This window comes from Maylandia zebra, linkage group LG20, assembly GCF_041146795.1.
Source record: "Maylandia zebra isolate NMK-2024a linkage group LG20, Mzebra_GT3a, whole genome shotgun sequence".
NCBI classification, from domain to species: domain Eukaryota; kingdom Metazoa; phylum Chordata; class Actinopteri; order Cichliformes; family Cichlidae; genus Maylandia; species Maylandia zebra.
Window position 1 is genome coordinate 25,332,378 of NC_135186.1, and position 16,073 is coordinate 25,348,450.

A 16,073-nucleotide genomic window follows, 5' to 3' on the forward strand; every position below is an offset into this window, starting at 1 on the left:
GATTAATCATTGCCGTCTGTGTGAGTTTATAAGCGGTAGCGTTCTGTCATCCTTTCATAAAAGCATCATGGATCACCAGTTTTCTTCTTCAGTGTCCTCTCTTGCAGCCACACTGCAAGCACTTTTTAACTTTAAAAATAGGCTCACGACAGAGAGTGCCAAGGAATGCTAAATAACAAACAACGTCCCCTTGCTCAGATCTGTCCACAAAATGGAGCCGATCAGCACAGAGACACCGTGCTCCACATGACAAAAGAAATTAAAAAAAAAATACTATCATGTCTTTAAATGCTGTCTACTTCAAATAATGTGTGCAGTATTCTTCAAAAACCCTTTAAATACGGAGTCACAGAGGGCCGTACAGTGTCGTCCTCACTAGACTTTGGCGGCGTTTCCTTTATCTGCTTGTTAAGACCAAAAAGAGAAAATTGCCTGATTAGCAGGGAGAATAATTAAGAAGAGGCTGTTTAGGGAGTCAGCACCAATTTATTCATCAGAGGAAGAAATGCTAAAATAGATGTTATGCTGAAACAGGAAGAACACAGATGAGCTGTTAGTGCTCTATAGACAGATCTATGCACAAGTGGCCACCACAATGAAAATTTGTGACCTAATCAAAATCTTATTGAGTCATATTTTTAATCATATATATATTTTTGGTGAAATAGATTCGACAGAGCGATCATTTTTCTAGATGTCACAATGATGAAGTCACCTGAAGTGGCAATATGGCCGAGATTCCTTTGCAAAAGATGGAAAAAAGAGGATAAAAGTCAAAAAATAGTTCAATTGCTATGTTGGAAAACAAAAATGTCTCGATTTTGGACCATAGTCATAACCCCACCCTAACACCAAAATCCCATTGTTTTGTCTTTTTTCTTTTTTTAAACATTTTGCTGGAAGCATTGGTAATGCAATAAAACATTATAAAGTTACATCTGTCACTGGGGAAACTGCAGAAATTGCCTGCCCTAACCAAAAGCTAATTGTGTTCTGCTAGATTGCGCCTAACTAATAAAGAGCTTCTTCTTCCTGTCCTCCTCTGCCAAAAAATGATGATGCACCTCTCTTTTGGACAGAAGACATCAGTTTGGGTTGTCTCAGTGGTGACTGGTTTTGATAGGTAATGATGTTAAATTGCACAACTGGGAATAAAGGAGGCTACTAAGTCATCCATCAGTGGCTAGTTTATATGAGCTGCGATTAGAGGCATTATTCAAAGCCTAGTCCACTCAAACAGATAGCTTTCTATCCCTGACCTGCCTCTTTTTCTCTCTTTGCTCTCTCGCTCTCTTTCTTACACACACACATGCACACACGCGCACATGCCCACATGCACAGTTTGCTATGAGCTACTACAGGGGACAAGTCATTCTTTTATCCACGGCGAGTCATTGTTGTGGTGTCAGCTGGTGCCGTCTCTTTTATCACACTGGAAGCTAATGGAAGCAGCAACTGTGGTAGGTGGGGGAGAAGATGCAGGCGCACGCGCACACACACGTGCACATAAATACACAAGGAGCCGTAAGAGGTTGGGGAGATGGGGCGGGTGGGGACGGCAGGCCCCGGGGCAAGAGTTGTTTTGTGGTGATGTTTTTCTTGTTTGCTGAGGCCTCTCTATCAGCTTGTGTTTTTGACACTCAGTAAACCACAAGGAAGGGCTTCAGTCAATTTCGCTTTTGATGTGTAATTGCTTTTTATTTACTTTTTAACTGTAATGATGTTTAATTTTACCCACATGATAGAGTTAAACTGGATGTCATCTTCAGCCAAAGCTACAGAAGCAGCTATTTTACATGTCCCACCTGGTCTCATTCTAAAAGAACAAAAGATGAATGCAGCTACACAACACTTCAAGCCCCCCCCCCCCCCCCCCCCCCCCCCCACCAAATCCATCCATGTAATTTTATTGGTTTCACACTTTCTTATATCTTTTGACTAGAAATGCTCTAAGGACAGGGTTTATTTACAAGCGAGGGAACAACAGCCAATTACTGCAGGAAGAGTCAGTGCAGGATGTTTTTATTTATTTATTTATTTTTTTGATAGGATATTTGGAGTTGACCTAATTTTCTGGTAACAGTGTTACCAGAACCACTATTTCTTTCTGCTTGTTTAAAAAACAAAAGCTATAAGGGACATATGCCAGGCATGTGTTGTATTTATATTTTCTATAACTCTTTATTTTTTCAGTCTTTTTCTGTTTGTAGAACATAACAATCGTGCTTTATCATGTGACACCATTTAGATACATATCATGTTTATATTATGTTTTACATTAGGCAGTGAGACAGTTAAAAATATACAAAACAATATTGTTTTTTACTAGACATAGGTTCTATTTTTAATATAATCGTCAGCATCTTCATTGTCATCATCATCATCATCATCATTTCGTATATTTCTGTAAGATATGTGCTTTAGCTTCTGTGATCAAAATATTATTGCAGAAAACAGCAACTCAGTTTTTTCAACATTTAGACAATAACTTCCAATGTATTACAGACATTCACAGTTACATGTTTTACACAGTACAGTTTTACAACAAACTTCCAGAGAAAACTGTGGTAGATTAACTTTATACAAAATTCACAGGACATGAACTGTAGCCATTTCACATTTTCGCTCAGTTGTTTTGCTTTTCAAAGTAAACATGTGCTGTTCAACCAGATGCCTTTCATAGTAGCTGCCATAGAAGCAAACTAACATTGTCTTGACACACCATGGCAAAACTCTGGTAAAATTAAAGCTTATGCTTTTTCGGTTGTAAAGCAAAGACAACATCAACAAAAAGAGAAACAGACCACTTGCTTAATGGCCTGCGCTTATACACCTACATATGTATTGCTGAATACATATTGATCAAACTATATTTGATCAAGACACACAAAGAAAAAAAACATGACTGTACTTAAACACAGAGTTGGTCCAGTTTTTTTTTTGTGCTAGCATACAAAGTGCTATTTTGTACTTCTGCCCAGTCATGTAAACAGACTATGGCTTAGTTGGAATTGGTGTACTGGCTTAAGGCCTACTCTGTTTCTCTTCTTTTGTTTGTCAGGAGACATCTCAGCAATATTTCACTGATGTTCCTGAGGAAAGCATGCAAAACGTAAACAGGATTGACTGTCAGCATTAAGGGATAGTCGATGTTTGTAAATCGCTTTTTGAACCCTGTGCTTTTTATTATTATCATCATCATTATTATTATTATTGTACTTCTTTGTACCCTGTGCTTTACCAACCGAATACTTAATAGCATAGTTTTTGCTTTTGTCTGCCTATTGATTTTGGTCCTCCATCACAACACATATAGTATAAAACATCCTAAAAATAATTCTAAAAATGTTTTGATCACATAAAAGTTTTCTCTCTTTTTTTCACTGAAAAAATGAAGGAAAAATAACAGTCTCTCTCACACACATAATCTTTTGCAACAAATACTGGATCGCTCCAGAGCTCCTTAACATGAACTTCTTATTGGCATTGTGCTTACTCAGAGCTCCCCGTTTGCCGTGTGGCCATGTTTTACCTCACAGAGAGCAACATTTGGAAAAGAGACAACTGTGTGAGGTTTAGAAAACATCCACAAAAAAAAAAAGGAAAATTGACGCCATCCTTTGCACTCTTCAATGATGTCAATTTTGTTCACTACTTCATCTACTATATTCACACGGAATTTACTTGATTCATGAAGATATTCAACAAATCTCTAATCTATATCTCTAAGTTTTTTTTTCTTTTCTCACAGTATTACACAGTATGTTTACATTTTTTTTTTTTTTTTACCCAGAATTATGCTTGTATTTGTGGACACTAACAGTCTTTGATATTGTTTTCGGAATGCAAACCAACAATAAGACATCGTTGGCTTGGTTTTACAAATGCAGAAAAAAATTAAACATGGTTTGAAAATCGGTTTTGATCACATATTGCCCCTGGAGGTAGGTGAATCAATTATAATCTTGGAAGTCCTTTGTAATGTTCTCTTTTGTCTACATGCTCCATGAGGGTTTCTTTGTTGTCTACACGTTGGCCTCGGCATTGGTCAGGTTAGAGGTCGGGCTTGTTGGGTTCGGGGGGCTGACGGGCTCTGGTGGGCTAGTTGGGTTGGGTGGTGGGCTGGTTGGGCTAACTGTTGTGGTGGGAGGGTTAGCCGGACCAGTTGCGGTAGTGGTGGTGGTGGTGATAGTGGTGGAAGGACTTGTCACAGGATTCACAGGGCTAGAGGCGCTGGCTGGATTAGCTGGTGGAGGGACAGCAGGTGTCACTGGGCTGGTTGAGTTGACAGGAGCTGGACTGGTGGGGCTGGCGGTGTTCGCAGGAGCCGGGTTGGCTGGGCTGGCAGCACTGGTTGGATTGGCAGGGCTGGACAGGTTAGCGGTGTTGGTTTCCACTTGCTGCTCCGGTCCATTTTCCTGAGGTCGCCTGACAACTGCAGGGGGCTGAAGCATTATCCGAAGTCGCTGGGAGCAGAACACGTGGTGAAAATAATTACATAAGAGAAAGAAGATACTAGGTTACAGAGTGAAGCTAAAAACCTACAAATAAAAGCTGGCAAAATCTGTGCTGTTTACCCAGTGACCCAACAACAGATGATTTCCTTCTTACCTCTTTGTAAGTGCCCTTGAGCCCGAGATACATGTAGATCATATATCCTGGTATGAGAATCATGGAGGACAGTGCCATGAGCCAGCCTACTCCCTGACCCCAGCTTGGGAACACATAGTCTCCCATTGTGAGAGGAACCATTTGTACGGCGCTGAACAAGAACACCCCCTGTGGGAGACATGAAACCCTTTATGCATCCTGACACCACTGACTACAGGCAGCGCTGTCTTAGCCTGACATGGCTGCAGGCAGGTAATATTGACTTTATTTATTGTTTCATTTTTCATGTCGTGACTTTAGATGTACTGTTCTGTTAGTTCGGAGGACTCACTGCGACAATGAGAGGGGTGAATACAACCCAGCACAACTTCCACCATATGCAAGGCTTGTAGCCAATCATCTCCTGGATGTTGTCATAGAACTTGTTCACACCTGCGAGACAAATGAATCTATGATCAAAATATTCATATCCAATTTATTTCAATTTGCCCCTGGTCTGCCATGCATGATGATGAGGATGGTGGGGTGGAACACATGAGTGCTCGTGACCTTGAGGCTGAACGTCGCTTGAAGTTGTGCACATATCTTTGGATGCACCTGAGGCTTTCAGCCTTTCACATATTAGATTTTTTTTTTGCAAACCTATTTTAAAATTGTAAAAAAAAGAAAAAGAAAAAAAAAAAGCTTATTTTGTTTCTCTTGCTATGTTTAATGGAACATTCCCGATACACACCGTAGCACCAGGATATGGAGATGCATTCAAAGAAGACCAAGAACAGCAGGGACATTCCACTGGCAGAGTAGTAGTCGAACAGTTTGAACACATAGATTCCTCCCTGGTTACAGAGAAATTGATAGGTGTTATTGAAAACTTTATGTGCAAATATACTCTAGTGCTGTAATCAATTAAAGCCACTGATTAAAATATAAATTGCCTTTTGCATAGTACATAGATGCACATGTTTTACTTGTATCTTTTAATAATTTTTCTCCTTTCTTTCACTGATTTGTGTAACGTAACGCCATGAATAGTCAGTGGTAATATGAGAAAGATGCCCTGCTGTACCTGCGTGATGTTTGAAAGTCCAATCACATAGGACACCAGACAGACAACTGCGATGAAGAGCTCTCGTCTACCTCTAAGAACTCTGGGAAACTCATCCACCAGAGCAGTGATGAAGCCTTCAACAGTGCAGAACTGAAGGACAGAGTCATAGAAACAGCATTAGGGATAAGTATGAATACTAGCACTTTTTTTGCACTTTGCTGCTTTTATATTCTTTAATGTGGGTGTTTTTAAAAGAACGGATTTCTACGTTTTGCAGAGATTTGCAGTTATATAGCAAAACGCATTCTTTAACAGAGAACCTTTATTTAACTGGTTAGACTAACAAAGAACCGCAGTGTGCAGCAAACCATGGGACAAAATCACTAATGTAATCTTCTGAATGACCAAGCATTCACTTCTTGGATGCCATTTTGGTAATAGCTCTTGTATATGCAAAAGCACTGTTGATATTAGAATAGGGTTAAAATTAGTCTTTTACTTTGAAGTGCTGATGCTCATGGGCACTGTGTAACTGCATATATGGTGTTCAAATTTCTCTAGCTTTATTCAAACTGAGCTATCATATATTAAGAGAAAAAACACACGCACACGTAAAGGGACCTGCAGGCAAATGGAGGTGATAAAGTTGCATTAAAAATACTTGACAGCCAATGTCAAAGCCCAGCTATATCTGTCCACAAGAAGCAAATTGCATGCTTATCATGCAGAGAGCAGGGGTGAGCTGCATGATATGTACCTGCATTTAAAATATTTAGGTCAGCCCATGAGCAGATCATCTCCAAGCCCCTTACCTGGCTGTCTATTCCCAGCATGAGCAGCATGGAGAAGAACAGAATGGCCCAGAGAGGGGAAACGGGCAATTGGGTTACAGCCTCCGGATAGGCCAGAAAAGCTAAGCCAGGACCTGGTTGGAAAACAGGAAAAATCATATTTCGTCAGGGTTACTCTCACAGTATTCTGATAACGACATGCATACATATTCACACAGAAGTGTTGACTGATGCTGTTCATCAGTGAGCATCAATGACAGTGCAGCTTTTTTGTGCAGACGCAGAATCATTACAGAAGAAAACAATCTGTAGTTACCTGAAGCTGCTACATCAGCGATGGGTCTCTTTGTCACATGTGACATGAAGCCAACAATGGAGAAGATTACAAAGCCAGCAAACATGCTGGTACACGAGTTGATGCAGCACACAATGATGGAGTCTCTGGGGAGAGGAAATGTAAAATACAGCTTGTGTCAAAGACTTAAATTGATTAACGCTTGTGCTTCTTAACTGATCTTCTCTGAAAAACCTCAAAATGAGGTCATCATTGTTACCTGTTCTTTTTCATTGTAGTGTTTTATATATATATATGCAATATTTCTTAATTGTGAATGATATAAATATATTTCCATTCAAAACCTCACATCAAACATGACCATTGTCACATTTTTATAGATATAGATGTTGTAGAAAGCTAGATCCGTTTGAATCAAGGGCACAAAATGCACAAAATGAATGCAACTATTTTTTATGTAACTGATTGTTTATGTGACCCAGAACCATGGGGCTGCTGGAGAAAACAGGCTTTGCAAGAATAGTACTTTTTTTTCCTCCAGCACACACACCAACAGAAAGAAGCTGCCTTAGATTTTCATTATATTCATGCCAGGAACTGACATTTATAACTTCCTTTTAAAAGCTTCTACCGAGTAAGATCGAATTGGATTACGTTATCTTATAAAGTAGCAACAATTTAATTACTTCTATCTTCAGGTATTGCAATTTACTCTCATATATTAAATTCAGCAGCAGTCTTTGTCGTTGTCTCAAAGATTACATCCTGTTCATGAATCATCACCAGTCTTACCTGTAAACATTATTATTGAAAGGGTTATAACTGCCTAGAGCTATAAGTGACCCCAATCCCAATCCGTAGGAAAAAAAGATCTGGGTAGCTGCATCGAGCCATACCTGAAAAAAGGAGAAAATAACTGCGTGAGGCCGTCGTCTGCTCACTCAGGCATGCAGTACATGGGTATGAATCATGTAATAATATGTCATTACCCCAGATTCTTTGAGCTTTTCAAAGTCAGGGGTGATATAGAACAAAATTCCTTCTCTAGCTCCAGGTAGAGTCACCCCACGGATGAAGAGAATAAACAGCATGAAGTAAGGATATGTGGCTGAGAAGTAAACGACCTGAAAATGTAAGACCATTATCAGCAGGGTAACATCGCTGCATTTTAACAATATATATGATCCATAGATTTATACATTTTCATGAGATCTGTAAAGTTTCTGTAGCTTTTCCGAACAACAACAACAACAACAAAAAAGCAAATGAAACTTCACTTACAGCTGGCCTGTTTGTCTCTCTGAATTTCTCACACAGTGTAAGATATGTGTGTGCAAAGCATGGGGCGATGGGGGATGGGATATTTTGTGACCAAACCAAATATTATTTTCCACGGTCATGTGATAAACCTCACTTTCAAAATGTGGCACCCCAAGAGAGGGAATCTGCCCCAAGTAAAGGGAAAAGATAAAGCCAGATTCTTGCAAGCGGCTGTTTGTTGCTCTACCTATCACAAATCCACATGCAGGATAGAGGAAGTGTCAGGAGTAGCAGAATTAGGGGAGCCACCATAAGGCAGAGCAGGATTAGTGAACATGAGTTTATGCTAACTCCTCTCCTATTTTGAAACAAATCTGGACGATACTGATTGCAATTTGAATGATTGATGAGCTGATATTAAAGTGATTAATATTGCATAGCTCACATAGTGTTCCACTTTTGGAATCAGCATAGCATCAGAGGTCTTGGGTAACCAAATCTATCAAACATCTTACCTTTCCTGTCCAGCCAACCCCTTTCCAAATACAGAAGTACACGAGGACCCAGGCAATAGCTAGCGTTATTGCCAGTGGCACTCGAAGCTGGCCTGGTTTCTCCAAGCCATCAGTCATTTGATGCATGTTGCGCCTATAAGTCAGAGGAAGCAACAATAAGACTATTATACACACACAGGGAAATAACCATGCAGCAGAGGAGGCTGCCTTTTATGTAGCTCGGGGAAGCATGCAGGACAGTTTAAAGCGCTGCTGTTGTGAAAAGCAAGAGAAAGCAGTCAATATCTTACTCCCAAAACTCCACCACTGCACTGGTGAGATTGGTGGTGTCTGCAATGCTGTAGTTTGTATAACATCTCTCTGTGTTCCATTCATTGTTACATGAGCTCCATGGAAGTTCCTGAAAAATAGAAATTTGCGATTTCTTTCTCCATGACAAATTTAGGGATTACCAGTTTCTTGCAGATATTGCAGGCTACATTCCCAATGAACAACCTTGCTCTTATCTTTCCTTCAGCTTTAAATGAAACACACTGTATAATACTTACAGTGGTGAAGGAGTTGTACAGGTAGTAAATGGCCCAGGCAATGATTATAATGTAGTAAATGTTGAGCCAGAAGGACAGAACAGCCGCTGCAAGGCCCACACCTGTCACAGAAAAATGAATTAGCCACTATACAACTATTATTGGATTTGAGTGTGGCCTCCACATATAGTGATGGCCATACTTATTTCTTATAAGCATCAACATCATAAATATTCATGCTTTTTTCATCAAAGTAAATATTTTCTGGTTACCTATAAATATTCTGTTCATATACCTTTAAACATAGGAGCCAGTTTCCACACACCAAGCCCTCCAATTGATGTGTATTGACCGAGGGAGCATTCCAACAGGAACAAGGGGACCCCAGCAAATATAAGGGTCAAAAAATAGGGAATTAAGAAGGCCCCTGGATGGACAAAAGGAGATTACGTTATGCACTTACGAGTTATCAATTTTAGGCTAAAATTGCCTAGAGTAAATTAATTACATGGCGATGATTTAATTATTTTTATGTTATCAGCACGATCACTTTGGTCAGTTCGACTATGTGTATCATAGAACTGAATGATACATGCAGTTAAATTAGCTGTGAAAATAATCTTTACCTCCACCGTTTTTTCCACAGAGATAGGGAAATCTCCATACGTTTCCCAGTCCAATTGCATAACCCACACACGACAGAAGAAAATCAAATTTCCCCCTCCATGTTTCTCTATCAGGCACCTCCTTTTTCTGCTTTTCGGGTTTCACGTCCAGTGACTTGGGTTTGTCATTATTAGTGGCCACCTCATTCAGTTCTGTGACTTGTCCATCCGTTTTGGTGCCGTTCGTCGCCATGTCTCTGGATTTGGCAGAGGTCCTGGCAGTCGGACGGGAGGCTTCAGCACCAGTCCACGTAGACAGCAGTTTCGCGGTTTTTCGACCTAACCCCTGGACCAAATGTCTGGAGATGAAGCCTGTGCGCACAAGGCTCGTCAGTCGTCGTTAACCTGTAATAGAGTAGGCTAATTGATTGTCTCTTCAAGGGAGCGCAGAAAAAGTGGTTATTTAATAAGCAAATATGGACATGTTATACTCCCGGCAGGTGTAATAAAAGAATGGAAATCAAATATAAACACTGTTTATCTCTGATGTATGAATATGAAAACGCAGACTAGCGAACCTCCCGATCATTTGGCACCCTGAAGAAAAAATTTCCATTTATGTCAGACTCAACAAACAACAAAAACCATCGAGGGCAAAGTCATGCTGACTTGCCCCAGAACTAAAACACAGACGGTAGATTGCACATAAATTAAGAGCATTCAAAGCCAGACCAGCAGACATGGAAGCCTAAACAATATTTGCAATTAATTATCCAGCAAATATTATTAAAAGATACCGAAAAAAATATTTATAAAAAAAGCAAACAAACTTGGAGGCAAATTACAGGATCCAAAACATACACATAAGCGCAAGACGCACCGTAGCGATAGCAAATAGCCTATGAGATCTAAGCACAGCGAAGTCCACCAATTACCACCTACAGATTCTTAACAGTTAACCACGTAAAGAGCTGAAAGCAGCAGGGATACAAAATAAACCTCTCAAACAAACTCGAATGCAAAACGCATTGTAGGGACAAAGGGATCTCCAATGCGTAAAAGCTTTACGCACCAGGCTGCACAAATTCCTACCCCAATCTACCCGAATAATTGAGAACCTTGCGCGTTATTAAACGCATGAAATCGCGTCCTCTCCACACTTGCAACATCCAAATGACTGGCATGCAGCAATCAATACACCATTTAATTGGATACAGCGCGTAGGTTCAGAGATCATCGTGCAATTTACATGAATCCCAGCTACATGTCGCTAGCCCCATTCAGAGTTTAATCATTATCACATGATACGAAAAATAATATAAATAAAAATAATAACCATGCTTTAACCAGCATCGTTTGTATAGGTGTTCAAACACGTACACACGCACAGACAGACGCAAGAATTCAGCACCCAGTTTACTCACAGTCAATCTGTGATCTGTGCCGCCGAGGATACGCTGCCTGCCACAAATCTCGGAACGAGGTATCCGTAGATTCCTCCTGTGGGTGAAGTTGTAAACTCCCAATATTTCTTGAAACATAAATAGATTTTACTTCCATTAAAAGACTTAAAGGGACCATGCAGCATTAGAGGGGTCCAAGCAGGAGCTGTCCAGCGGGGAGCAGTGCTGAAGACCAGGAGGATGAAGAGGAGGAGGAGGAGGAGGAGGCTGAATCAACACGGGCAGCAGCCGCTTCGCCTTGTGCGACTAACATCAACAACCAGAGACTCAACTCCCATCTACACAGCCTCAATGTCATCTCAAAGTCGCCCCCCCCCACTCATCCTCCTCATCCTCATCTATAGGCTGCACTGACATCGCACTTGCAGCCTGTTTGTTTTTATTATTTCAAACGATTTCCCCCTTTACATTTTAATTATTGTTGTCAAATAGGTAATCACATTTTTTTCTTTTTGACTATTATCCCCCCCAAACAAGAAGAGCAACTTTGTAAAACACTGGCTGAAATAAAGATTTCCCATTCACAATTATTCCTCAATTTAAAAGCGATAAACTGCGATTATTTCAGGGGCTTAAAAAAGAATTTTATTCAGGTGGCAAAATGAGATTTTGGGATCTTCTGCTCCTGGCTACACAAAAGATGACCCCCCCTCCCTCCACATTCAGATACACACGGAAGGACCCCCCCCCCCCCCCCCCCCCCCCCCCGCACTAATAAATCGAGGTGCAAAATGGAAACATATGGGGGCTAATATAAGCAACATTATCTGCTCCAAACGCGTGTATTTGGAAGGGGAGGCCAGTTACCGGCTGTCTGCAAATCTGGCAAATTGTGATAAAGGGAGCCCGTCAATAAAGGGAGGGAACATTGGCTGGTTGTCTAACTCTGCCTGTAATCGTCCAAAGCCCGACGTCTTCCACAAATGGGGGGATGATATGAGAAGAATAAACACGTGGACTATAAGCTCGCAATTAAAAAAGAAAGACTGAAAAAGGAAAAGGAAAAGGAAAACACTTAAAGATTTAAAAAAATGGTTTGGGGGAACTATTAAACACGTGGAACAGCGAAGAATGGATCCACTCGTAGTAGGTTTTTAATTTTTCTTTATTCTTGCTTCTAAAGTAAACCTTCTGGAAGTAGAAGACAAGAACGAAACATCTTTGTGGAACAGCTTGTGAATTTAAAGTGCAAAGGTAAGTAAATTACATAAATATAGGCCCACTTGTTAGATTTACTTCAATTTTAGGAACAACTTTGTTTTCTTTAGCTTAGCTATTTTTCTTGCGTGATCAGTGATGTCACGTTGGCTTATCCTGCCTGTCATCTGAGTAACTTGAAGGCTTTGTAGTTTGCCTCCATGCTTGTAGTTTGCTTTCATACTCCACACGTGCTGACTACTAACACTTAGTTCCCTGCTGCAGAATTTGAAAAATGTTTCATGTGACAGCGCTGAGGTGGAGGGAATACAAGCGGACTGTGGAGCAAACTGCTGGAAATGCTCTGGCAGAGAGATCAGGAGCAGAGACTCCAGTGTGAATGTTCCTATCACAGGCTGAGAGGGCACCAGATGGCAAACCAATGAGGGGTGAACTAACCTACTAAATGATACCACATTAAATGCAGCATTTAAAATCCCATCTGGGTTGCCGTCCCTGCGGACATGGAGTGTGAAACATGACACATATTTATACACCTGCTGATGGAGCACACAGGCATGTCCAATAGGCTGGTGACATGCACTCTCAGCCAGCTGACCTCCTAACCCCTCAGTTTTGGTTTGATTCAGCTCACTGCCCTTTTCACCAGCCCTTTTCATCAGACTCTTAATTTCAGCCAGAAGCCTGTATTTGGCTCCAAGTGAATGCTGTGTGTGCTCCATTAGTTTGGAATTACTTGTCCTTTCTTGTAATGGCTTTTAGAGTACGTGAGTGAGATTGAGGCTTGGGTTGCCCCTCTTTACAGGCCCACTGGCTGTAAAATCATTTAAATGTTAGGGAGGTGTTTGCAGAAGGATGCAGCCAATGTGCAATTCACTTAACACTGTTTGCTTATTGTCATTTTTCAACCCTGATGTATAGATGTTTTTTAAATTGACACCTTAGATATGTGCCTAATGCATTTCAAATAATGTATAATTACTACATACTTTGGAAAATTAAAAATAAAATATGGCCAATTCTTCAGTTCTATTAATATAATAAATAATGGAAATTTTTAAAAAATAAGAAAAATATTAAATCAACAATAAAAAAAGAGCACTTAAATGTTTTGTTTAGGGTTTTAAATATAAGGTTTTTTTCAAATGGGTAAAAGCATTAAAATTTAATGTAAACCCTTTTTTTAATGTCTGAAACAGTGCTTAAATACTCTCCCGAGGATGAGGGCAGGTCACTCCATTTTCTATGTTGGTGTCAATACTGTTTTATTAACCTACCTTGAAGTGATTGTTTTAACTGCCAGGTAATCTCTATGCAATTCTCTGTTTTGAAATGCATCTTCATGGACTCATTTTTCAACACCCCTCTGCAATTTGAGGCCACAAAATGAACTGATTAGCATGATGATTAGTCATTAGTATGCTAATCATAAGCAATTCACATATTTTATTCATATTGTCGCAGAGTTGTTTTTCTCCTTCTGCTGGAATTGTGTACACTTCCCATTCTATGTTTATTGTAAACATGCAAGTCAGTGTGGTAACTTGCTGAGAATGTACAGTGGAAACGATGGTTTTACTTGTAGTGTTTTTAGTTTAGTGGGGTTTTTTTTAAGCTGCAGTGTCTAATAAGGACGGATGAATTCATTCATTGGATTGAGGAAATAAAAACAGGGCATCTGTGATGTGGATTGCTCCTTGTGTTCAGCATCAAGAAAATGTTTTTAAACGACCACATATATGTTGCAGAAGAAGAAGAAAAGAACGTTTCAGTCCAATTTTAAAAACACCGAACATGCAATTCAAATATATATTTAAAAATCAACATAAAATATTTATAAATCCTTTGTTTTAACACCAAGTCTGTCTCCTACAGGATATTTAAAATATAAGTCTGTCTTATTAGGTAATCCCTGTAAGAGTTGTGCTGTCAGAAGCCTGGATGTGCAGCCTCTTCTCACCTGCTGTCTCCCTTTTCAACAGCCTGTAACCATGATTGCTGCTGTACATTTTTTTTGGACTTGTGTAGTATAATATCGATGCAGTACCACTTGTGTCTTGATCATAGAGGGACTAGCCTGCATGTATTCCACTAGGGAAGTAATGCATAACTGAATATATGCTCACTCAGTATTTCCAGGAATGATTTATTAAATTTACCTTACACCTACAGACGCTGCACAGAGATGCTTGAGACTTCATGTACACAGTTTCTTATGTTTTTAGCCACCATGTCAGAATATTCACAGTACACAGCCTCTAAAGATACTGGAATTACTTCAAGGCTTGATACTCGTATTTGTCTGTGCTTCCTTAGTATAGCATTTGTTTAGCATGACCTAAATTGCTGTGAAGTGAGTGCCTCAGCAGCTCTGTCTCGCCTCTTTCTTTTTTTTCTTCCCAACATCTCTCTTTCTCTCTCGCTCTTTGTTTGACTTCTTTTTTTCCCTTTACTCTCTCTCTCTCACACACACACAAAAATATGTATATATACCCCCCCCCCCCCCCCCCCCCCCCCCCCCCACACACACACACACACACAGACAGACACAGACACACACACGCACGAGATTTACAACCAGGCAAAACAAGCTGAGGGAACATTTTTTTGGTTGTTTAAATGTTTTTTTTTCTTTTCTTTTCTTATTTATTTATTTATTTTTTTACAACAAACAGCTTTTGCCAGATTATTTACACGCGTAGTAAGTATTGTGGGATGTAAGAATTATTTATGTGGGCTGACTAATGAGATTTCAGCAATACTGAGTGAAGCATCTAGCAAATTTGCAGAGCTTTTGTTTTGTTTCTCTTTTCTGTGTTATTTCCCCTTATTTTACCTTCCTGGAGGGATCAACTGTGCAACGCTGTAAAAGACTAGCTTTTTCCTCCTTTGGGATTCAGTCGCTGCGTTTGCCACTCATTCAAAAGAAATGCTGTTTCCACAAATCCATTGAATTAGATAGTCATGATTTAAAAGACATTCAGCCCAGCTGCAGCTTTAACATGTTTGGCATCGACCTGTCACCATGCACCGAGCAGGACGGAGACAGGTACTCATGCTGATGTGTTGACAACCCTGTGTGACAGCCAGCACACGGTGTGGATTTAGTAAACATATGACCTCCATGATAACCAGTATGGGGGCACTAAATCGCTTCAAATTTTGTACATGCGTTGCTAGGCAACAACATAATCGGCCTCCGTTTCTCCCTCCTTATATGGCTCTCTACTGGGATTGCTGTACCTCTATCACTGAAAATGGTTAATTAACTTCTACAAAAAGTCCATTAATGGTGCAGATTAGGCTTCTGAGGGCTAAAAAACACATCTAGGCTACTCAGAATTACACTCCAACATACAAATGCACGGCCAAGATTAAAAGGACGTTTGAAACAAATGATCCTAGACCCATGAGTTTGACTGTATTCTAGCAAAAACAGCTTCAGTCATTGTTTTAAATAATATGATCAAAACTGAAAAGGTTATTTGGCACACTGGACATACTGGTTTCAGTATACACAGCCTAATTTCCAGACACTTACTACATATTTAAGCGATGAAATGAGAATTTACAAGAAATGTTACAATAAATAGTCTCCTTTAATAAAAATTAAAAAAAAGCACAGAAGAGCAGCATTGTTTGCCCACTCATAGCCTGAATTTAAACTGTTTGTATGAATGGAGACATAACATACATCGAATATAGATATAACATATTCTACATTGTAATCATTATATTATAACTATTTGCTTATATTAGTTGTTTATATAACATTGTCTGTTGTTTGCAGCTGAATCTTA

At 39.8% G+C, this 16,073-nt stretch overlaps 1 protein-coding gene across 1 annotated transcript; it reads right to left on the reverse strand.

The window, feature by feature from the left end:
- Positions 1-2,005: 2,005 nt before the first annotated feature.
- On the reverse strand, positions 2,006-11,379 carry slc6a1a (solute carrier family 6 member 1a). Its single transcript, XM_004546181.4, has 15 exons — positions 11,077-11,379; positions 9,674-10,057; positions 9,343-9,474; positions 9,069-9,169; positions 8,811-8,920; positions 8,521-8,653; positions 7,735-7,869; positions 7,538-7,641; positions 6,767-6,891; positions 6,472-6,584; positions 5,678-5,809; positions 5,345-5,447; positions 4,943-5,043; positions 4,612-4,779; positions 2,006-4,466 (listed from the first exon to the last, which is right to left on the reverse strand). The coding sequence occupies exons 2-15, from the start codon at positions 9,903-9,905 to the stop codon at positions 4,026-4,028; spliced, it is 2,130 nt and encodes a 709-aa protein (XP_004546238.1). The 5' UTR covers positions 9,906-10,057; positions 11,077-11,379; the 3' UTR covers positions 2,006-4,025.
- Positions 11,380-16,073: the final 4,694 nt, after the last annotated feature.